We start from the raw sequence: 22,733 nt of genomic DNA on the forward strand, positions 1-22,733 counted from the left end.
CAAAATCCTAACAAGAGACTATTACCTTATGTACTATTATATTACCACAGATTTATCATTACATTCGTCATACACACCATTATAAAAACCTACTTTTATCAAGCACCAATAGTGCCCAAACCCTGCTCCTCAATACTTCCCTCATATTGCCTCATATACTCAAACCAAGAAAGTAGGTACTATTTTTATCCCCATTTTACAGATGAGCAAACAGGCTCAGATGGTTATCTAACTGGTAGAGTCATGTGGCAGGTGGCAGAATGGGGATTGGAGTCCCATTCCATTGCTTCAGTGGGCTTTTCCACACTTGCAGTTCTGAGTTCAGATGGAAGTTCCACTCTCACCTCAGATTCAGCTTGACTGAAACAAAAACTCATTTTCAAGCGGTGAGCAGCCATTAGGTAAGAGCCTGCCAGGCACTTGACATATATAATTGCTAATGCTCAGACAACTCAGAATAGTTTCCACTTTGCAGAGAAGTTTACTAACTCTGTCAAGGTCACATGAAGAGTGGGAGGCAGGCCTGTATAGGGGTTGAGCTTGCGGACTACTGGGTTTAATTCTCTCCTCTGCCGCTTCCTCTTGGTGTGCCTTAGGCAAGTTATTCAGTCTCTCTGTGCCTTAGTCTCCTTGTTTACAAAATAGGGCTTCATGGGGTTATTATGAGGATTAAATGAATTAATACAGAAAAAACATGTGACACCATGAGTGCTCAATAAGTGTTACCTGAAAAAAGTGACAGAGCCAGAATTTTATCCTGTCTCTCTGACATTAAAAACTACACTTTTCTGCCCTGGCCAGTGTAGCTCAGTCTGTTGGGCGTCATCCCATCCTCTGATACACCAAAAGGTTGCCGGATCAACTCCAGGTCAGGGCTCTTGGCTGGGTTTTGGGCTCTCTTCTTTCCTCTCTCTCTAAAAATCAATAAAAAACAAACAAAACTACACTTTCCCCACTACCTTAAGCTGCTTCTGACACACTAAAAAGAAAAACTACATGTGAGAGGGAAAAAGATAGTCCAACAAAATGGTGAAAGTGATGGCATTTGAAGTGGAAATATGGAGTAAGATTTTCTTTTTAGTTTTTAAATTATTTTCTAAGTTCCTTTAGTGAATGTGGCCTGCTTCCATAACGAAGAGAGAAATACATCATGATTACCTCCACATTCCTCATATTTAACTCCAAATTGCTCTTCTCTCCACATTTTCTCCTGGCCTCATTGCCCCAGTCACTTCGGAGTTATGTGTACCCCCTGTCTTTCCTTGGACTTTCCCTGCGAACATCCAGACAGCCCCTGGGTCCTGACAGTCTTCCCTGGTAATTGCTCATATCTATCCCTTCTTGTTTATTGACACCGCTGTCCTTGCTCTGGGCTTTGTGCCAGCTTCCAGATGGACTTCCAGCACCCTGCACACTGCATAAGATTCCCTCCTCCAGCCCTGCCTTCATCTGCCCTTCACCTGTTCAGACCCTCAGTGACCCCCAAGAGCCTCTCTGACAGTGTGTACAGAGCCAGCTGTTACCTGGATGGATTCATGAAATTCTGTCTGTGGAGAGGCAGAGAGTGTCAGAGCTGTTGGGGGCCTTAGTTAAAGGCCTTCCCCTTACAGAGAGGAAACTGAGGTCCAGAGATTTGTCCTTGATTTGTTCAGAGACATACAGCTAGTATGTGGCAAAGGCCGGACCATACTTAAAGTCTCTTGACTGCCAATCTTGGGCCCTTTCTGTGATTATGACCTGCCTTTCTACAAAGCATTTCCAGATGATATTTTCAAATTCTATATTGCAGGCCCAGGGGCAGGTGTCTGGATGAATTAGCTCTTTTGTTAGACCATTTGGCTCCCTCTCCCTTTGTTAACTTGGAGAAGAAAAGGCCAGGATTTATGCTATAGTCTTCATTTCCTTTGAGATCAAACAAGTATGCCCTGGCAGGTGTGGCTCAGTTGGTTGGAGTATCATCTGGTACACCAAAAGGTTGTGGGTTCGATTCCCAGTCAGGGCACATACCTAGGTTGTGTATTAGATCCCTCACCCACCCCCTGTCAGGGTGAGTACTTGATGTTTTTTTCTCTCTCTCCCCTTTCCTCTCTCTCTAAAGTCAATAAGAACGTATCCTTGAGTGAGGATTAACAACAAAAAAAGGTGGTAGACCAGACCTCACCTTTCTATATGTGCAGGCTGCTCCTCCCACCAAGAGGGGGCGTCTATCTTTTCCCTCCCTTTGAATCTGTAACTTGCTTGGACCAATAGGACATAGCAGAAGTGGTATCAGATGATTTTTAGGCTTCAGCCTTGTGGCTTCCATTTGTCCTCTTTAGAACCATTTGTAATGTATAGACGTTTACCCTGTAGGAGAGAGGCCACCCGAAGAGAGCAGAAGAGACTGTCAGGGAGAGAGAGGGGTCCAGCTATCTCACAGCCAACCCCAGCTGAGGAGCTGCATTAAGCATTCTTAGCCCCAAACTAGTTGCCCCAGCAAAGATTAGCCGGACCTGCCAAGCCCTGCCCAAGTTGCTGATTCATAAACAAATAAATGGATGTGTTTGTTTTTAACCTTTAAATTTTGGGATGGTTTGTTATATGGCAATAATAACTGAAACAGAAGGATAATATATTTACAGAATAAATTTTAGTTTTAATAGTCTAAGCAAAAGCCCACTAATTTCCTTGATTATGCAGAATCAAGGATTTTTTTTTTATAAGGAATTTGGGGAAAGTATGCAATATTTTTTAAGGTAAGTTCATTGTCATTGGTTTAATCTTTATTTAAAGGAGACTGGTCCTTTCAGATACTGCTGCAGCCCTAAAAGGGGCATTTTTGAAGAATTTTTAAAATTTGATTTTTAGAGAGAGAAGAAGGGAGAGGGAGAGAGAGAAACATTGATGTGAGAGCAAAACACCGATTGGCTGTCTCCTGCATGCCCCCTACCCGAGATCCAGTCTGAAACCTGAACATGTGCCCTGACCAGGAATCAAATGGGCAACCTTTCAGCGCATAGGATGATGCCCAACCAACTGAGCCACACTAGCCAGGGAGAGAATTCTTTTTTTTAATCATGGAAGATGATGAATTTAGCAGAAATTGTACTTGCAAACTCCTCAAAGATAATTACAGACACAAGGTATCCTTTTAAAAGTGTCCCAAATTAAATCAAAGGCACATCATCAGGTTAAATACGACATTAAGAATTCATTTAAATTTTTTTTTTAATCCTCACTGGAGGATATTTCTTCCATTGCTTTTCAGAGAGAATGGAAGGCGGGGGGTGGGGGACATCAATGTGAGAGAAACATATCAATTGGTTGCCTCCTGCACTCACCCCAACTGGGCCAAGATTGAGCCTGCAACCGAGGTCCGTGTCCTTGACCGGAATCGAACTGAGACCCTTTAGTTCACCAGCTGATGCTCTAACCACTGAGACAAACCAGCTAGGGCAAGAATTCATTTAATTTGTAAGATTTTTACATTACTTTGTTTTTAATCTTTTGCAATGTTCTGTAAGTCACATTTTTGAAGACATGAAATAATGTACTGTTTTTTTAAAAGTACAACTACAGCCCAGCTAGTGTGGTTCAGCTGTTGAGCATCCACCTATGATCCAGGAGATCGCAGTTCGATTCCGGGTCAGGGCACATGCCCAGGTTGCCAGCTCAATCCCCAGTAGAGGACATACAGGAGGCAGAGAATTAATGACTCTCTTATCACTGATGTTTCTCTCTCTCTCTCTCTCCCTCTCTTTAAAATCAGTAAAGACATATTTAAGAAAATGTACAACCACAACTATAAAGTAAAGGAACTTAAAAACACAAAGATCAAAATCAGCTTCATACAAAGAATGGGGCAATCTAATATAGAACACAACATTAGACTTTCTAAACAAGTTTGCTAAGAAACAGCTCCCATGTTTAGTGTTAAAAATAAAACTCTTGCCCTAGCTGGTTTTGCTCAATGGTGAGAGCATCAGCCCGCTGACTGAAGGGACCCCACTTCGATTCCAGCCAAGGGCACATACCTTGGTTGCAGGCTCGATCCCCAGCCCTAGTCAAATAAAATCAAAGGCACATCATCAAATTAAATATGACATTAAGAGTTCATTTAATTTTTTTTTTAATTCAATGCTTGCCTGCTAGTGAGTAAGGGGCATTCCTGTTACATACCAAGGAGTGGAGAAAGTGCAAATCTATTCTAGGTTGCATTGTGGATGCCAATCTCCGTATTCTCAACTTGGTCATTGTGAAAAATGGGGAGAAAGATATTCCTAGTGCATTGTTGCCTGGGGCCCCAAAGACTATGTGTCTCTCTCACATCAGTGTTTCTCTCTTCCCTCCCCCTTCCACTCTCTCTGAAAAGCAATGGGAAAACATATCCTCCAAGGATTAAAAATAAATAAGTAAAATAAAACTTTTGTCATTTAGAAAAATCAAGACATCATTTTACTGAACTCAAGGGGTTTGTCACTTGGGGTGCTCTATTCAAAAGTGAGAGGTGGTAGCCAGGCCAGCATGGCTCAGCATTTGAGCATCGACCTAGGATCCAGGTGATCTTGGTTCGATTCCCAGTCAGGGCACATGCCTGGGTTGTGGGCTCGATCCCCAGTGTGGAGCATGTAGAAGGCAGCTGATCAATGACTCTCTCATCATTGATGTTTCTATACCTCTCTCTCCCTCTCCCTTCCTCTCCCTAAAGTCAATAAAGACATATTTAAAAATTAAAAAGTGAGAGGTAGTTGTTGCAAGGTAGTTTTATTTACTTGCAGCAAGTAAAGGAGACAGGGAATTCAATCCAAAGCTCTGTCTTCCTAAAGGGAGCCTTAGCCATTGCTTATATACACTATTTGGTGAATTACATGCTGATTTCTTAGTGACATTTATCTGGTTGAATTCCTGTCAGCTCATTCTTTTTACAGCTGCATCTGCAAAATATTGTGCTACATTTTTACATTAGGAAGAAATAACATTTAAGAACTGTCCAGACCCTGAGACCCTTGTCCTATCTAACAATTTGGTTAATAAAGCCTGTTTCCCCCCCAATTTTACACTGGCTTATTTTCATTTAGATATTGTAAATTCATAAGAAAAGAACAAATTTTGTTATGGTGTAAAAAAATCTTAAGAACAACAAATTATAAATATTCCATTTTTGATAAACAAAAATATTTTCCTTCCCAAAATGTAAACATCCAATAAATAAAACATACATAGTATTCCAGGTGTAGACACTAGTAATTCACTTATGAAAGAGGTGCATTTTAAGATATTTGGTGGTAAGGTTTTTTATTTTTTTGATGTCTTATTTATTTATTACTCTTAGAAAATCTCATTTTGACTGGACTCAGAATTAGAGGAAGAAGCTCTCAGAGTGCTGGCAATCTGTTCCTGGCATTTCCTTTGGCCTCCTTCATCTCTTGGCCAGAAGTTAAGCATATTCTGTGGCCTCTTAGTACACTGTTTCTTCAGAGCAAGACGCCTGACATTTTTGTTGCCGGCCGTGTGAAGTAACAAGATACTAAATCTTGGGTGCTTTGGTCCTAGGATTTTTATCTTCTTTGTTCAGGGGCTTTCTCACAACATATTGGCAGACATCTTCTTTAGAGAAACTGAAAAGTTTGCAGATTCTGCTAGCTTTTGGGGGCCCCAGGCAATGAGGCACAGTGGTATCAGTGAGGCCAGGAATATCTTTCTCCCCTTTTTTTACAATGACCAAGTTGAGAACACCGAGACAGGCATCCACAATGCAACCCCAAACAGATTTGCACTTTCTCTATCCATTCCTTGGCCTGTAATAGGAATGCCCCTTACTCAGTGGCAGGCAAACATGGCCATGGGTCAAGACCCCCTGCTTAATGGGGAAACCTTGTTTGTCTTTCCCACTACTGGTTCGAACAACATAACCCTTCCATTCTTCACCCAGAGCATCAGCAGCAACTTCTGTGGTCATACACTTCTCATAAAAGGCATGAAGTTTGCATTCATTGTCTCCTTCAATGAGTTTCTGAGAGCCAGTGGCAGGGAAAGAGAACTTCAACTTCATTCTGAAGCGTCCAAAGGCCTCCAAAGCCCCACGAAAAGAGTGGTGATAAAGTTTTTGTTTAAGTGTAAATCACTTTGCCAAACAAACCAGGCCATTATTATTTAAAAGTCTACTCCTTGCCCACTGGTGTGGCTCAGTTGGTTGAGCACTATCTCATGCACGGAGAGGTCCCCGGTTCAATTCCCAGTCAGGGCATATGCCAGGGTTGCAAGCTCAATCCCCAGTAGGGGGCATGCAGGAGGCAGCCAAATAATGTTCCTCTCGCTCTCCCTCTCCCTTCCTCTCTCTAAAATCAATTTTTAAAAATATTAGGAAAAAAGTCTACTCCTTTTCCCCACATTCCTTATTTGAGTAGAAACTCATCAATTTCTATAGAATTCTGGCTATAGGGCCAGGCCGCAGGAAGCCACAGGAAAGGTCTGAAATATCTAAAAGTCGTCTGACTAGAGAAAAATGTTTTCTTTTTTTGTTAATCCTCACCTGAGGATATTCTTTCCAATGCTTTTCAGAGAGAGAATGGAATGGAGGGAGGTGGGGGGAGGTTACGGGGGAGCGAACCTGCCACCCATGTACATACACTTGACCAGGAATCAAACCTGGGACCCTTCGGTGAGCAGGCCTGATGCTCCAACCATTGACACACACTGGCCAGGGCAGAGAAAAATATTTTCTTGAGCCTTGGAGGTAGTCATTCGTCACTTCGCACCTGAAGGCATTCCTCAGTAAACTTTTTTCCTACAGTCTTCAGAGTAAAGTGCAGGATCTGGGCTCCCAGAGAGGATTGCTTCCAGCTGGAACACCGACCAGCAGAGCATCCTTGCAGGCATTCTGCATGCAGTATACTGTTGATCCCTTCCACACTGGCCTACAGCTTGAGCTGCTCCACCAGGTGCTGCGCAGCGTTTATACAGCCTGAGAATATATAGCCACCACACTGTGTTCCGAGGGCGGGAGGCTTGAAGAATTCTAATGTAAAAAATGCTCCCAATATTCCACTGTGGTAGGTAGCCTATAAGTGGCCACCAGTAATCCCCCACCTGTTGGTATTCATGCTGTTGTGTAATCTCTTCCCCTTGAGTGTGGCTGGACTTAGTGTCTGGCTTCTGCTGAGTAGAATAGAGCAAAAGTCATAGGATGTCACTTCCTAGATTAGTTTACAAAAAGACTGCGATTTCCATCTTGCTTGATCCCTTCTCCCTCTTTTGATAGCCCTGGCTCTAGTGGAAGCCAGCTGCCATGTGGTGAGCATCCTTCTAGAGAGACCCACAAGGCAAGGAACCAATGTCTCTGACCATTAGCCTTGGCTGGCACCTGGTTTGCAGCTTTCTGAAAATCCCTATGCCAGAGGAGCCAGCTAAGCCTCCTACTAAGTGAGATAAAAAATGCTTATTGTTTTAAGCTGCTAAATTTGGGGATAATTTGTTATGCAGCAATATGTATATAACATATTCATTAACTGAAAATATTAGAACATCAAACTATAAACAGTTTATTTGGTACAACCCTTCACAGAGCTAATATGACCATAAATATCAGATTCTCCTTCAATTTTACACATCCTTTGTCCTTGTAGTTCTACCTCTAGAACTTCTCTTAAGGGAAAAAAGTCATCAAGAAATGCTAACAAAGGAATAGTTACAGGGATGTTCAGAGCAGCGCTTTTTTTTTTTTTTTTTTAAAGAATTGTTGATTTTTTTTTTAATATATCTTTATTGATTTCGGAGAGAGGAAGGAAGAAGGAGAGAGAGAGATAGAAACATCAATGATGAGAGAGTCATTGATCAGCTGCCTCCTGCACAACCCAACTGGGGATCAAGCCCGCAACCCGGGTATGTGCCCTGACTGGGAATCGAACTGCAGTCTCCTGGATCCTAGGTCGATGCTCAACCACTGAGCTGTGCCAGCCGGGCAGAGCAGCACTATTTTTAATAGCAAAAATTGGTAGCAATCCATATTTCTAGTAATAGGACATCGAGTAACTAGATCATGGAATTGCCTCTAACAGAACAGGTTGGACTCCATTAGTGAGTCTTGAAAAACGAAGTGACTTGCTTTCAGCATTTACAAAAAAAAATGGAATAGTTAAAAATATTAGAGTAAAGGTAAGTTTTGCTTCATAAGAAATTTGTGTTTCATGCTTGTGTATGTATGTGTTGTGATGTTAAATGAATTCCTTACTCTGAGTTATGGTCCAAATTTTGAAAACTCTGCAGTGTATAAAAAAATATGGCCCAGTTGGGAGTGGCTCAGGGGTTGAGTGTCGACCTAGGATCCAGGCCATCGGGGTTAGATTCCTGGTCAGAGCACATGCCCGGGTTGCGGGCTTGATCCCCAGTCAGAGGCATGCAGGAGGCAGCCGATCAATGACTCTCTCATCATTGATGTTTCTCTCTCTCTCCCACGCCTTTCCTCTCTCTGAAATCAATAAAGATATATTAAAAAATATATGTACAAAACTACTTAATGACAAAAAGCATTCAAGATATATTAACTTACAAAATAGCATGCATATGTTACAAAATGATCTAATTTCATGAAAATCCAAAAAAACCAAATCTATATGAAAAATGGAAAATAAACACACCAAAGAGATCATTTATACTTTTCTTCTTTTATCTATACTTTATTATTATTATTTTTAATCCTCCCCCGAGGATATTTTTCCATTGCTTTTCAGAGAGAGTGGAAGGGGGGGGAGAGAGAGAGAAAGAGAGAGAAACATCGGTGTGAGAGAGACCCATTGATTGGTTGCCTCCCACATGCGCCCCGACCAGGGCTGGGGATGGATCCTGCAACTGAGGTACATGCCCTTGGCCAAAATTAAACCTGGGACCCTTCAGTCCCTGGGCTGATGCTCTACCACTGAGCCAAACTAGCAAGGGCTTTTATCTATACTTTAAAATTTTCTACAATGAATATGTCTTTTTAAAACATTTCTTTAAAAAAATTTTTTAATTATTGATTTGAAAGACAGAGAGAGAAACATTGATTAATTGTTCCACTTATTATTGCATTCATTGGTTGCTGCTTATATGTGTGCCCTCACTGGGGATCAAACCTGAAACCTTGGCATATCAGGAGGACTTTCTAACCAACCCAGCTACCTGGCCAGGGCCAAAAAGTTATTTCTTGAATAATAGCAATAGTTTTTTAAGTTTTCCAAATAATTATATCTTACATATAGCATTTTTTCAACCATGTTAAATATATATGCATAGAAAAAAGACTAGAAAGAAAATTGTCAGAATGTTAGCAGTGGTGATTTTTGTGTAGTGGGATTATGGGCAACTTTTAATGTTTTAGAAATGTTTCTAAAATAAATATGTTTTTCTTTTTTAATAAAAATTTTAATTTATTTACTGATTTTAGAGAGAGAAACATCGATTTTTTGTTCCTCTTATTTATGCGTTGATCAGTTGATTCTTGTATGTGCCCTGACCGAGGATGGAACCCACAACCTTGGCGTACCTGGATGATGCTCTAAATAACATAGTTACCTGGCCAGAGCATTAATAAAAATATATAAAAAGAGAAAGAAGAGCCTAGTTCTGATGGGGTCTGCCTGCTGGGCCCTGTGCCTAGTTAACTCCTACTCACCCTTCAGAATTCAGTTCAAATGTTATTACTCACTAGGTCACACCCTTATTAGACATTCTTATAGCACCTCTTACTTTTTCTTTAGATCACTAAATACAGTTGCAGTTTTACGTTTATTTGATTAGCTGATCAATGTTTGTTTATTTTTATACTAGATGGTTAGTTCTGTGAAGGCAGGGACTGTGTCTCTTTTGGATCACCAATCCTTAGTGCTGAGCATAATATTTGGCTTACTAGAGGAGCTCATAAAATCTTTGTTAAATGACTGTGTTAATGAATAACAAAACCCATTGACTCTTCTGATCTGGTTCCTTTTCCCGAAAGGGCTCTCAAATCCTTCAGAAGACAGGAAACAGAAGAGGGAGGGGCTATCATAATAATGTCTGCCCATCACAGAGTGTCAATGTAACAGGAGAGTCTACAGGATGCATTTTATTTTATATATTTATTTTTGTAACCATAGTTTTGTGGGGTTTTTAAAAAAAATTAAATTTTTTCTTTTTTTTATTTCAGAGAGAGGAAAGGAGAGGGAGGGAGAGATAGAAACATCAATGATGAGAGTCATTGATTGGCTGCCTCCTGCACGCCCCCTACTGGAGGTTGAGCCTGCAACCCAGGCATGTGCCCTGACAGGGAATGAACCACGATCTCCTGGATCATAGGTCGATGCTCAACTGCTGAGCCATGCTGGCCTGGCTACAGGATGCATTTTAGAGGCCTTCCTATCCGTAATAATTTCCACCCTGTTCCAAAGAGGGCCAGGAAGGAAGTCACTGCAAAGTCCCAGGGCCAGCCTTTCGGGGACAGAGCCTCAGCAGGAAGGCAGGGACAGGGGAAGGGGAAGAAAGGAAGGGAAAGGATGTCTCCTAAGAAAGGACTCTGTTTTGGACACCATGCTAAATGTTTACATCCATCATCTCATTTAATCCTTCCCAGAACCCCATTTTGCAGATGAGAAAACAGACTTAAAGTTTGTGAAACCAATGCAGGGTAAAGCTGTGTTTGAACTAGATCTGCCAGCCTTCCTCCAAAGCTTGGGCTTTTCCAGGCTACCAACCTGGCTTCCAGCTCTCAAACACCCCCCACCCTGTTAACTTAGGGCCTGAAATTGGCCCTAAGGACTCATCTGTTGGCCTTTGTCTAAAGTTGTCTTTTAGGAGTCAGTGTATGACGGCTGAAGTCCATACATTGGAAACACAAACTCAACATAGAGGCAACTGCTACCAGACCGAAAAAGAAATATATAAACAAAAATTGGAATGTGGAAAGTAAAGGAGATGGGGTTAGTGTAAGGAAGTTAATTTCTCATCTCTCATATTAAGTAATTAAGAGACACTATCTAAAACGGACAAATGTGTGATATATAAAAGGGTAATGGTGATCACAGAACTGAAAACAAGCTGTTGAGGAGGTTGCCTCTAGGAAGTGGAGCTGGGGAAAGAAGAGAAACTTTCATTTTCATTTGTTTGTCCTTCTGAGCTGTTCATTTAAAAATATATATATGGCCCTGGCCAGGTAGCTTAGTTGGTTAGAGCATTGTCCTGATACACCAAGGTTGCAGGTTCAATCCCTGGTCAAGGCACATACAAGAATCAACCAGTGAATGCGTAACTAAGTGGAACAACAAATTGATGTTTCTCCCTTCCTGTCTGTAAAAATCTTCTTTAAAAAAAATTAGTGGTCTTTAGCTTTTCTAAAAAGTTTAGAAATTTTTGTTACAAAGGACTATACAAAAATATCATTCCTTTAGAATGCAAGCATGTCTAGAAGTAGTCGCCTGGGTAAAAGTCTGCAGGTTTCCTCTGTCTCAGGAAGGACATGTGTCGGGGGAGGGTCCTGTGATGATAAACATGGCTTCCTAAGCAGTTGCCTCTGGGGAAAGGGAATTGGAGACAAGGTTGATACATTTGCCTTTACAAGCACACAGCGCAAGGCTAACGCAGGAGAGCGCCCCTTCCCTTACATATTCCTAAAGGCAGTTCACATTCAGACACCCAGACACAAGAGGGCACTGACTCTGTGAGGACCACAGATACCACCCTCTAACTATGCCTGAGGAGAAGCTCCCAGCAGTACCACACTCTGAGCAAGAGCTCCTGCCTTCCAGGCACACTGATCCTGGGGGATCCATCTGACTGCAGGCAGTTCTAGTCCCAAGAGGTGGAACACAGAGGGTTCTCAGATGAGTGTGACTCTGGTCCTGCTCCAGAGCTAGTCATAGAGCACAGATCTCACCCCTTAGCACCTAAGGGCCCCTGCCTCCTCCTGAGGTATGGCACCCTCTTGACCTTTGCTCGTTTGCAGTTTATGTCACTTTGGGCCTCAACAGCTGCAGAAAGGGAGGCTGGGACACGGCTCAGGGGTGCCACTCACTGGCAGCCAGGAGCCAGTAGTCTGGCATTTCCAGTAACAACAAAGGCCTGTTGTTGATCTTTGACCCCTGCCCCTCCCAGAGCCTTGGCCCTTTCTCCCTCCCACCTTTTTTCCCTGCTGGTCTCTCCTGTTTTCTGTCTCTTCACTTCCCCAGCACTCTTGCTCTGACTGGCAGTTTATTCCAGCTCCTTGCCCAGGCCAATTCTTCCATGCGGTCTTCAAGCCCTGCTTCCTGTACCTCTCCCAACCCTGACAGGGAGAACCCAAGTAAGAAGGTCCAGTGGGCTTCTGGGAGGAGGAGGACGTCATCCACAGACTCAGAGTCAAAATCCCACCCCGACCCATCCAAAGTGTCCAGATCCCGGAGACCAAGCCGGCTCACGGTGAAGTATGACCGGGGGCAGCTTCAGCGCTGGCTGGAGATGGAGCAGTGGGTGGATGCGAAGGTTCAGGAGCTCTTCCAGGTGCGTAGCATGGGGGAGGGTGGGGGGACATGGGGGGCCTGAGGCCTGGCCAGGGGGCTGAGAAAGAGCCTGCTCTGAACCCTCAGGAGGAGCTGGAGGGACAATGCGAGATACTTCCACGGAAAGAAAGCTTTTCCCAACCGGTGAAGCATGGGATTGCAGCTCAGAAATCTGGCCCCTTTGGTCTAGGCTTTGCCTCTAACTTTCTTCAGAATCTGGGGAATATCTTTTACTGTCTCTGAGACTTGGTTTCCTAATCTATAAAACAGGGCTATAAATGCCTGTCAATATCTCCTTATGGGACTTTTTGATGCTCAAATGAGATAATAGAAGGCTATTTTTCTTTCTTTTATGTCTTTTTTTACTCTTATCCTCAACACACATACACATCTAGAGCTACATTGTCCATACTGTAGATATCAGCCATGTGTAGCTATTTAAATTAATGGAAGTTAAACAATTTTAAAAATTCAGTTTCTCAGTCACACTAGCCACATTTCAACTCCCCAATAGGCCCATGTGGCTAGTGGCTACCCTATTGTCAGCAGATATAGAATGTTTTCATCATTTCAGAATGGACAGAACTGGACCAGAACATCAGAGTAACCAACACTAACACCAGCAGCTGATCTAGCTTGGCCCTTGCTCTGACTGACTGACTGCCCTCAATTCCACCCTGGGAAAAGGACAGGTCTTGGCCCCTTGTCACAGGAAGTACTTTGATATCTTAGATATCTCCAAATTGGGATCCCACGGTAGTAGTAACTACTTCTTTAACAAGAATAATATTTTGAGCACTTAGGCACGTACCAGGCACAGTGCCAGCCTTTGACATGCATTATTTCATTCAGCCTCCCCAGGACTCCATTAGGTAGGTACTGTTTCACCATGGAGGAAATAGAGGCTTAGATATGTTGAGTAACTAGCCCAAAGTCACACAACTAGGAAGCTACGGTACCCAGACTTGCAGCCAGAGCTCTGCCCGAAGAGCCTGAGCACTTACTTGAACATCTAGTGGTTCTCCATACACCTGAAGTACTTCAGATATAAACCAATGCTCGAGCTGCACCTCAACTGAATTTAATTTAAATCTACTAGGGTGGGGCCCAGGCAGTGGTCTTTTTCGTAAGCTCCACAGTTGATTCTAGCATGTGGCCTGCAGAGAACCACTAAGTCAGAAACTAGAAGGCCTCCTTGTCCACATACCATGGTCTTTGTTTCTCCTCTTTCTTGACTCAGGTCCTTTTTTTTTCTCTTGGGGACAGCAAGGGCCTATGATTCTTCCGGGGAAGGGCTGTGCCAGTGGCCCTATGGTTGGGGCGGGAAGAATCATCCATGTGGCCCAGACTGTTTTGTGAGGCTCACTGGGTCATGTATCCGTTTGGTCCAGTTGTTGAACATGTCCCCTGCTGCGTCCTGGGGTAGGTGGGAGGTGTCCTGAAGCTGGAAGCCGGGAGAAGCAAACTCTTGACCTGTGTCTGCTCTGACCTTGCAGGACACCTCCATTGCTGGTCACTACTGCCAGCACTGTCCCTCTCTGGATCAGTTTCAATTTCAGATTATTGTGCACTTGCACGAAAAGTCTCATATTTCAGACACCTCAGGGCAAGTCCTTCCAGGCATCAAAGAAAGACACTAGCCAAATCTTGTTTTGCAACATTAAGGGGGTGGGGGGGAAGCTGTACAATAACCAGCTCATAACTTTTCAAACAGGACATGTGGGAGGACTGCTCCCAGGCAATGACTGAAATAAAATACCTGGCCTACAGTTGCCATGGCAATTGTCCAAAGGTGCCAGGTAGCAATTCCTCTACCAATCCCTGCTCTTTTCAGCAGGAAGCAGCCAAGTGACTGGGAAACCCCAAGTGGCTGAACACCTTGGGCAACCCATTGATATGTCTCTATCACATCGATGTTTCTCCCTCTCCCTTCCTCCCTCTCCCTCCCTCTCTCTCCCTCTCTTACACTCTCTCTGAAAAAGCAATAGGAAAAATATCCTCGGGTGAGGATTAAAAAAGAAAAGAAAAAAAAATTGTCAATGAATTTGTGAAACAAACATTGTTAGCTCATCTCTGAGCCTCACTCCATTGCTCATCCCATGGCAGAGAGATCAAGAGTAAGGGGACTGAGGAGATAGTGAGAAAGGGGTCAAATCTGGCAGCATCTGGAAGGGTACTACCACATGTAATATAGAGTCACAAGTGTACCACACTTGTTCATCCCAGCAGGATTTGTTTGATATAGTTGCTCATTTTCTGAGAATTCAAAAAAACTTGAGGGAAAGAATATTTGGATTATGACATAAGCCCATTTCTCAATTTCATACCGCAGTGGCAACCTGACTCTACGTAATATATGTACCTTATATTCAATACACATATAGCTAACATCATAAGTGATATAAAAATGTTTTGGGGGGGCCCTGGCTGGGTGGCTCAGTTGGTTGGAGCAACATCCTGTACACCAAAAAGTTGCAGGTTTCATTCCTGGTTGGGGCACATGTGGGAGGCAACCAATTAATGTTTCTCTCTCACATCTCCATATCTCTCTCACATCTCATCTCTCTCTCACATTTCCATCTCTCTCTCTCTCAAATCAATAAACAGATCCTTGGGTGAGGATCAAAAATGTTTTGGGGGGGCTGCACTAATACTTTTTAGAGGCAGAATCTAATCATTAGAATTAGAATGTATCTTTATTATATTCTATATAATAATTTCACCCTCCAATTTCTGGGATTTCAATTACATGTATGTTAGGCCGCTTGATATCATCCCACAGGTCACCAAAACTCTGTTCTGTTCCCTTCCCCGCAGCCCCAGGTTGTTTTCTTTCTCGGCTTTGTTTTGACTACTTTCTTTTGCTATATCTTCCAGTTCAACTGATACTTTTTTCTGCAAGTATGCTGTTAGTTCCATCCAATACATTTTTCATTTAAAATATTGTACTTTTCATCTCTAGATGTTTGGTTCTTTCTCATATCTTCCATTTTCATCATTACTGTGTTCATGTTTTCCTTGTCTGCAAATTCCATCATCTCTGTCATTTCTGGGTCTGATTCTATTAATTGATTTTTCTCCAGGTTTATAGGTCACATTTTCTGCTTCTTGCCATGACTAGTGATTTTTGACTGGATACTGAATTGTACTGTATATTTTATGCTGTTGAGAAACTGGATTTTTTTTTCTTCCTTTAAAGAGTTTTGGGCTTTGTCCTAGTAGGTAGTTTAGTTACCTGTGGTTCAGTTTGATCCTTATCCTTCTGAGGCTTGTTTTTAAGCTCTGTTAGCATTAGTCCAGAGTAGCCTTTAATCTAGAAAATAATTTACCCCTATAGTGAAGTATGGCCCTTCCAAGGTCTCTGCTGAATCCCTGCATGATCAGTGACGACTGTCCACTCTGGCTGGGTAGAACTGGATTTGTCTCCAGTCCTCTGTGAGGTCTGAAACTTCATCTCTGTGCTTTCGGTATCTCATAGTTCCTGGCTTTGTGAAGTTTTACCCTATGAATGTGCATTTTGTGTTCAGCAAAGGCTCAAAAAGACCCCTTATGCAGATTTCTGGAGGTCTCTTTCTTTATAACTCCCTCCTCTCCAGAACTTTGTCCAGCAAATTCCAGTCACCTCAACCCTGAATTCTGATCTCTGTCATATCAACTTAGCAAGACCACTGTGCTCTGCTTGGGATCTCTCTCTAAGCTCTGGAGCTTACCTCTTTTTTTTAATGTCTTTATTGATTTCAGAGAGAGGAAAGGAGAGGGAGAGAGAGAGATAGAAACATCAATGATGAGAGAGTCATTGATCGGCTGCCTTCTGCACGCTGGTACTGGGGATCGAACCTGCAACCGAGGCTTGTGCCCTGACCAGGAATCAATCAAACTGTGATCTCCTGGATCACAGGTTGATGCTCAACAGCTGAACCACACCGGCCGGGCTAAAGTTTACCTCTTTTATTTTATTAATTAATTAATTAATTTATTTATTTATTTTAAAAAATATATCTTTGTTGATTTCAGAGAGAGGAAGGGAGAGGGATAGAGAGAGATAGAAACATCAATGATAAGAGAATCATTGATCGGCTGCCTCCTGCACTTCCCCGACTGGGGATGGAGCCTGCAACCTGGGCATGTGCCCTGACTGGGAATCAAACCCTGATCTCCTGGATTCTAGGCCAACCACTGAGCCATGCCCAGCTGGGCTACCTCTTTTATTTCCCTTCTTTCTTAGGTATTTCTGAGCTACTTCTTGTCTAATATCTAAAAACATTACTCATGTATTTTTGCCTAGTTTTCTAGTTACTTATGTTGGGAGAATAAATCTGGTCCCTGTTACTCCATCATGACTAGAAGATAAATATCTGGCTAACTTACTCAGCCTTTGGTCTCAGATTAGAGGTAACTTCCTTCCAGAAAGCCTTCCTAAACCCTAGGTTTGGTTAGGTTCCCCTTCCATATTCTCTCAAAGTATCTCATCAGAGTGCTTATCACCCTGTATTGCAACTGCCTTTTCACTTGTCTATATCTCTCAGGAGACTATAAGCTTTTCAAGGATAGGATCACATCTGTCTGTCTGTCTTGCTGTTATGACCCCAATACTCATTACAATGCTTGGTGCTTAGCATTCTCTCAGTAAGCATGCATTAAATAAATGAATGTTGAATCAGATGAGCTAGACACCAAGGAAACAAAGGGACAAGTCTAGAGCTTAGGGTGAAAGAGCTTAGACTCCTAGCACTGTTTATTTTGAAAAAGGCATGGAAGAACCAAACTTGTTAATAGTGGTTACCTGTTGGTAGTGGGAAGAGTGAGAGGTGTCTTTATTTTTCTTTCCTTTTTAAAAAATCAATTTATAGAAGCATAACTGACAGAGAATAAAGTTTGCGCATTTGAAGTCTACATTGGAATGCACTTTGCTATATGTATCCACTACCCCAATCAAGATATGGGACATTTCCATCATCCAAAAATTTCCCCCAATAGCCCTTACCTTTAATCAAATTACACAACTTCATTACTTAGTACATCTATTTTTATTATGTCTACTCAGCTGCCTATAACATGTAAGTTCTTTGAGAGCAGGTTCTTTGTCTTGTTCACTGAAGTTCCCAGGTTCACAGTGCCAGCTTATAGGAGCCATTTGACACACATTTGTTGAATAAATAGATTCCAAAACATTAAATAATCAAATGGAAAAGGTAAAGTTATTAGACCTCTAGAAAAATGTATAAGTGAATATAAAATATCCAAATCAGTATGGAAAGAACTTGTTAAGCATAAAAAAAAAAGAGAAGCAAACCCTAAACTGGAAAATACCATTAGATTTAACTATATAAACACATACACCTATTTTCCCAAACCCTTCCAAATAAATGATATTTATATCATACGTGGAATGCTAGGGCTAATATGATTTTTTTTTAATCAGTAAGAAAAAACTGAACAAACCAATAGAAAAATGGATAAGGCAGCACTTCTTGAAGTGTGTTCTGGTGACTCCAGGGGTTCCCGAGCCCATTTTAGGGGGCCATGATTATTTTCACAATAATACTAAGATGTTGTTTGCCTTTTTCACTATATTGACACTTGTACTGATGATGCAAAAGCAATAATGGCTCTTAGCATGAATCAAAAAAGTGGCACCATGCACCCCTATGTTCATTGCAGCATTATTTACAATAGCCGAGATCTGGAAGCAGCCCAAGTGTCCATTAGTAAGTGAGATGATGAAAAAGCTATGGTACATTTACACAATGGAATACTACTTGGCCATAGAAAAGAAGAAAATCTTACCTTTTGCAACAGCATGGGTGGACCTGGAGAGTATCACGCTAAGTGAAATAAGCTAGTCAGAGAAAGACAAGTGCCACATGATTTCACTCCTATGTGGAATTTAATGAACAAAATAAACTGACAAACAAAATAGAAATAGACTCATGGATACGAAGTACAGACTGATAGCTGTCAGAGGGGAGGGGCTTGGGGGACTGGGTGAAAAAGGTGAAGGGATTAAGCAAAAAAACCCCAGACCTCATAGACACAGACACCAGTGTGGTGATTACCAGAGGGGAAAGGGAGTGGGAGGAGGTAGAAGAGGGTAAAGGCGGGATAAATGGTGATGGAAGGAGACTTGACTTGGGTGGTGAACACAATACAATGTACGGATGATGTATTATAGAATTGTATACCTGAAATTTATATAATTTTATTAACCCATGTCACCTCAATAAACTTTTTTAAAAATGACACCAACCTGCATAGTAATTATGTTCTTCACTACCATGCCACTCTCACTTAATTGATGAGGCAGTAAAAAATTATTAAGTTCATTAAATCTTGGCCCTTGGGTATATTTTTTAAAAATAAACTTTAATTTTTAGAGCAGTTTTAGGTTCACAGCAAAAGTGAGCAGAATGTACAGAGAGTTCTATTATTCCCCTGTCCCCACACATGCAGTCTCCCTTACTATCAATGTCCCTCATTACAGCAGTGCATTTGTTATAGTTGATGAGTTTATATCAACACATCATAATCACCCAAAGTCCATATTTTATATTGGGATTCACTCTTGGTGTTATACATTCTATGGGTTTTGACAAATGTATATATGACATGCATCCACCATTATAATATCATATAGTTTCATGGCCCTAAAAATTCTCTGTGCACCACCTATGTATCCCAGTCTCCCCGCAACCCCTGGCAACCACTGATCTTTTCACTGTCTCTATAGTTTTGCCTTTTCCAGAATGTCGTATAGTTAGAATTATACAATATGTAGACTTTTTGGATTAGCTTCTTTCACTTAGTAATATGCATTTAAGGTTCCTCTATATCTTTTCATGGCTTTACAGCTCATTTTGTTTTAGTGCTAAATAACATTCCATTGTCTGGAGGTACCACAGTTTGTAATCTATTTACCTAATGAAGGACATCTTTGTTGCATCCAAGTTTTGGCAATTATGAATAAAGGTTCTGTAAATATTCGTGTGTAGGTTTTTGTGTTGAAATGTTTTCAAGTCATTTGGGTAAATACCAAAGAACACAATTGTTGGATTGTATGGTAAGACTGTGTTTAGTTTTATAAGAAAGTGTTAGGCTGCCTTCCAAAGTGACTGTACCACTTTGCATTTCCACCAGCAATGAATGAAAGTTCCCGTTGCTCTGCATCCTCACCAGCATTTGGTGTCGTCAGTGTTTTAGATTTCTTGCTATTTTAATAGGTGTGTAGTGGTGTCAAATTGTTGGTTTAATTTGCAATCCCCTAATGACATATGATATTGAGTATCTTCTCAGATGCTATTTGCCATCTGTGTATCTTCTTCGGTGAAGCATCTGTCCAGATTTTTTGTCCACTTTTTAATTATATTTTTCTTATTCATGAGTTTCAAGAGTTCTTAGTATATTTTGGATAATTCTTTATCAGATATATCTCTTGCAAACATTTTCTCCCAGTCTGTGGCTTATCTTCTTATTCTCCTGAGCTTCTTTCATCTTTAATTTTATAACCTCTATAATTTAGATTTTTTTCAATGACTGTAATAACTTTGAAAGATAGCTTTATTTCACATACCCTATAAAAGTGGGAAATTCCACAATTTTAAATATCTTCACATGGTTGTACAACCATCACAATCTAATTTTAGGCCTTTTTACCACCCCTAAAAGAAACCCTGTACCCATTAGCAGGCATACCTCATTTCTTACCACCACCACTCCCAGCCCTAAGAAACCACTAATCTACTTTGTGTCTCCATAGATTTACCTATTCTGGACATTTCATTCAAATCGAATCATATAATACGTAGCCTTTTATAACTGGTTTCTTTCACTAACAATGTTTTCGCCCTAGCTGGTTTGGCTTAGTGGTGACAGCATTGGCCCTCAGACTGAAGGGTCCCGGGTTCGATTCCGGCCAAGGGCATGTACTTTGGTTGCAGGCTTGACCCGGTGTGCATGCACAAGGCAACCAATCAATGTGTCTCTCACATTGATGATTCTCTCCTTCTCTCTTCCTTCCTTCCACTCTCTCTGTAAAACAATGGGAAAAATATCCTCAGGTGAGGATTAAAAAACAAAAACAATGTTTTCAAGATTCATCCATGTTATAGCATGAATCAGTGCTTTGTTCCTTTTATTGATGAATAACATTGTATGGCTACATCATATTTTATCTACTCACAAGTTGATGGCCATTTGGGTTGTTTTAAAATTGTTGGTTAGTATGAATGATGCTGCTATGAACATTCATGTGCAAATTTTTGTGTGGACATATGTTTTCATTTCTCTTAGAAATAGACCTAGGAGTGGAATTGCTGGGTCGGATGATATTTAACATTTTAAGGAATGGCCAAACTGTTTTCCAAAGCAGCTGCACCATTTTACATCCCTACCAACAATGTATATAACTTTTGAAATTAAACTGATACTCTTTTTAAAGAATTCTGTGGTGGTTATAGTAGGTGAACGTAGTAGGTGTTCAGTAACTGTTATGGAAGAATGTATGGGTGGTTTGAGTAAGATGAGGAGAGGGACTGAACATGGAAAATAGAGTGGGGGATGATGGGGGAGCCCCCAACAATAACTTTCACTCCAGCACTAGCTGGCCAGGCATCTCTGAGTCCCATGTGATTCCCAAACAGGATCAACCAACCCCTTCTGAGCTTGAGATTGACCTGGAGGCTCTCATGGAACTATCCACAGAGGAGCAGAAAACTCAGTTGGAGGTAGAATGGGGGCTGGGCCTTAGGCTCAGGGGTTGGGGTTGGAAGCTGGGCTTGGACTAAGGGGAACCCAGGAACCCAGGCTCTGTCTCCTTGGGTGGAGTGGGGAGAACCAAATCAGAGAGACTTCCTGGAAGACTGAGTGGGAGCTTGTGGAAAAGTGCTGTGGCTCAGGGACTCACTGTCTGCTCTCTTCTACCCAGGCTCTTCTCCAAGACTGTCCCCATCCCACAGAGGTAAGGATACTTCGCTGTTCTGGGGTAAGAGGAGGCCCAGTGGGGAGGCAGCTAGTGAAAGGAAAGCTTAGCCCTGCATCTTTTCCCCCTCCCCTTGTTCTAGGGAGATGGGATCAGGGAGAGATTAGGGACAGTGTGGTGGGTGGGTGTGACTCCATGCCTTAATCTCACCTGTTTCTTCCTCAGCATTTTATCTCTGAACTACTCAGTCAACTCAAGAAACTCCGGAGACTCAGTCGGCCTCAGAAATAAGACTTGTGAGACTACATGCAACAGCCTCAGCACTGTCAGGCCTGCCCTGAGCCTCTGGATCCTGGGCTGAGAGGGAAGTGGTTCCTTGGGACACAGACAAGGAACATTGGAAGATGCGGAGGGACATTTGCACACCCCCATTGTATGTACAGTCACAACTAGTTCTTGTCGGCTGGGCCTTCTGAGAGCCAGTCATGGCTGTTGCCTAGTGCTTTCCTTGCCAGCCAAGTGGATAAAACCTTTAGGAGTCCCAGCTGAATGGAGTGTGGAGCATCTCTGTGCTGAGAGGTGGGGGAGGGAGGTGAAGTGATACACCAGAAGGCCAGCATCCTGAGTCACTATACTCTATCCATACACTTCATCCATCCCTCCATCCAGTCTTTGAGAATTTAAAGATGAAGGTCACAGTTCTACTTCAGAGATCACAATCTAGCAAGGCCTAGAGGCTAAGACACAAAGCATCCTGTCATCAACTACAGGAGCCCAAGTGGCAAGGACTAGTTTTGAGTCCCAGAGGAAAGGTAACGGGAAAAAGCTGGTTGGGTCTGGGGCATCAGGCAAGGCTGAACCCACCTTCCCCACTAAATGATACAGGCCTCAGGCAGAGAACTCTTTCTTGAGCTGGCTCCAGCCACAGGAAGAGAAAAAGCAGGAGCTAAGCAGAAGGGTGTAAAGGGTACAGGCTGAGAGGTCAGGGGTCAGGTCAGGAAGGAGTTGCTAGAGGCAGACACTGAGTCAGAATGGCAGGCAGGTTGGGACAGGAGCCCTGGGAGCTGGTGTCCTTTGGGAGTAAGGCAGGAAGCGGGGTATGCATCCATTGTTTGCGCATGTAGTGTCTGAGTACTAGAGAGGCTGAGAATCCAAGAGGGTGGGGCCTGGGGGACAGGCTGGGCTACCCAGAGCAGGACGCACAGTTCAGTTCAGTTGAACAAATATTAATGCCTACTGCCTACGAGGCCTCCAAGATGGGTGGTACTTTTCCTGAATGGAAAATCTTACATGAGGGCTCAATCCTTTCCCTCACTCTACAGGACTGGACTTACAGCCTACTCTGCTTTTACCAC

At 42.3% G+C, this 22,733-nt stretch overlaps 1 protein-coding gene and 1 pseudogene across 1 annotated transcript; one reads left to right on the forward strand and one right to left on the reverse strand.

Moving 5' to 3' along the window:
- Positions 1–5,506: 5,506 nt before the first annotated feature.
- Positions 5,507–6,031, reverse strand: LOC107542972 (small ribosomal subunit protein eS6 pseudogene; annotated as a pseudogene).
- A 6,179-nt stretch (positions 6,032–12,210) lies between these two features.
- PPP1R14D (protein phosphatase 1 regulatory inhibitor subunit 14D) lies at positions 12,211–21,756 on the forward strand. The gene is made up of 4 exons (XM_087822239.1): positions 12,211–12,465; positions 21,101–21,184; positions 21,385–21,417; positions 21,604–21,756. The coding sequence occupies exons 1-4, from the start codon at positions 12,211–12,213 to the stop codon at positions 21,667–21,669; spliced, it is 438 nt and encodes a 145-aa protein (XP_087678365.1). The 3' UTR covers positions 21,670–21,756.
- The last annotated feature ends 977 nt before the right edge of the window (positions 21,757–22,733 follow it).

The sequence above is a fragment of the Miniopterus natalensis genome, chromosome 1, assembly GCF_054644295.1.
Source record: "Miniopterus natalensis isolate mMinNat1 chromosome 1, mMinNat1.hap1, whole genome shotgun sequence".
Taxonomy (NCBI): Eukaryota; Metazoa; Chordata; class Mammalia; order Chiroptera; family Miniopteridae; genus Miniopterus; species Miniopterus natalensis.

Excerpts from the sequence above, each read along its gene's own strand:
- PPP1R14D (XM_087822239.1), top strand. The coding sequence starts at position 12,211 with ATGCGGTCTTCAAGCCCTGCTTCCTGTACCTCTCCCAACCCTGACAGG. Across the intron at positions 12,466-21,100 it reads AGGTTCAGGAGCTCTTCCAG|GATCAACCAACCCCTTCTGA; the intron begins GTGCGTAGCATG and ends ATTCCCAAACAG. Across the intron at positions 21,185-21,384 it reads AGCAGAAAACTCAGTTGGAG|GCTCTTCTCCAAGACTGTCC; the intron begins GTAGAATGGGGG and ends TCTTCTACCCAG.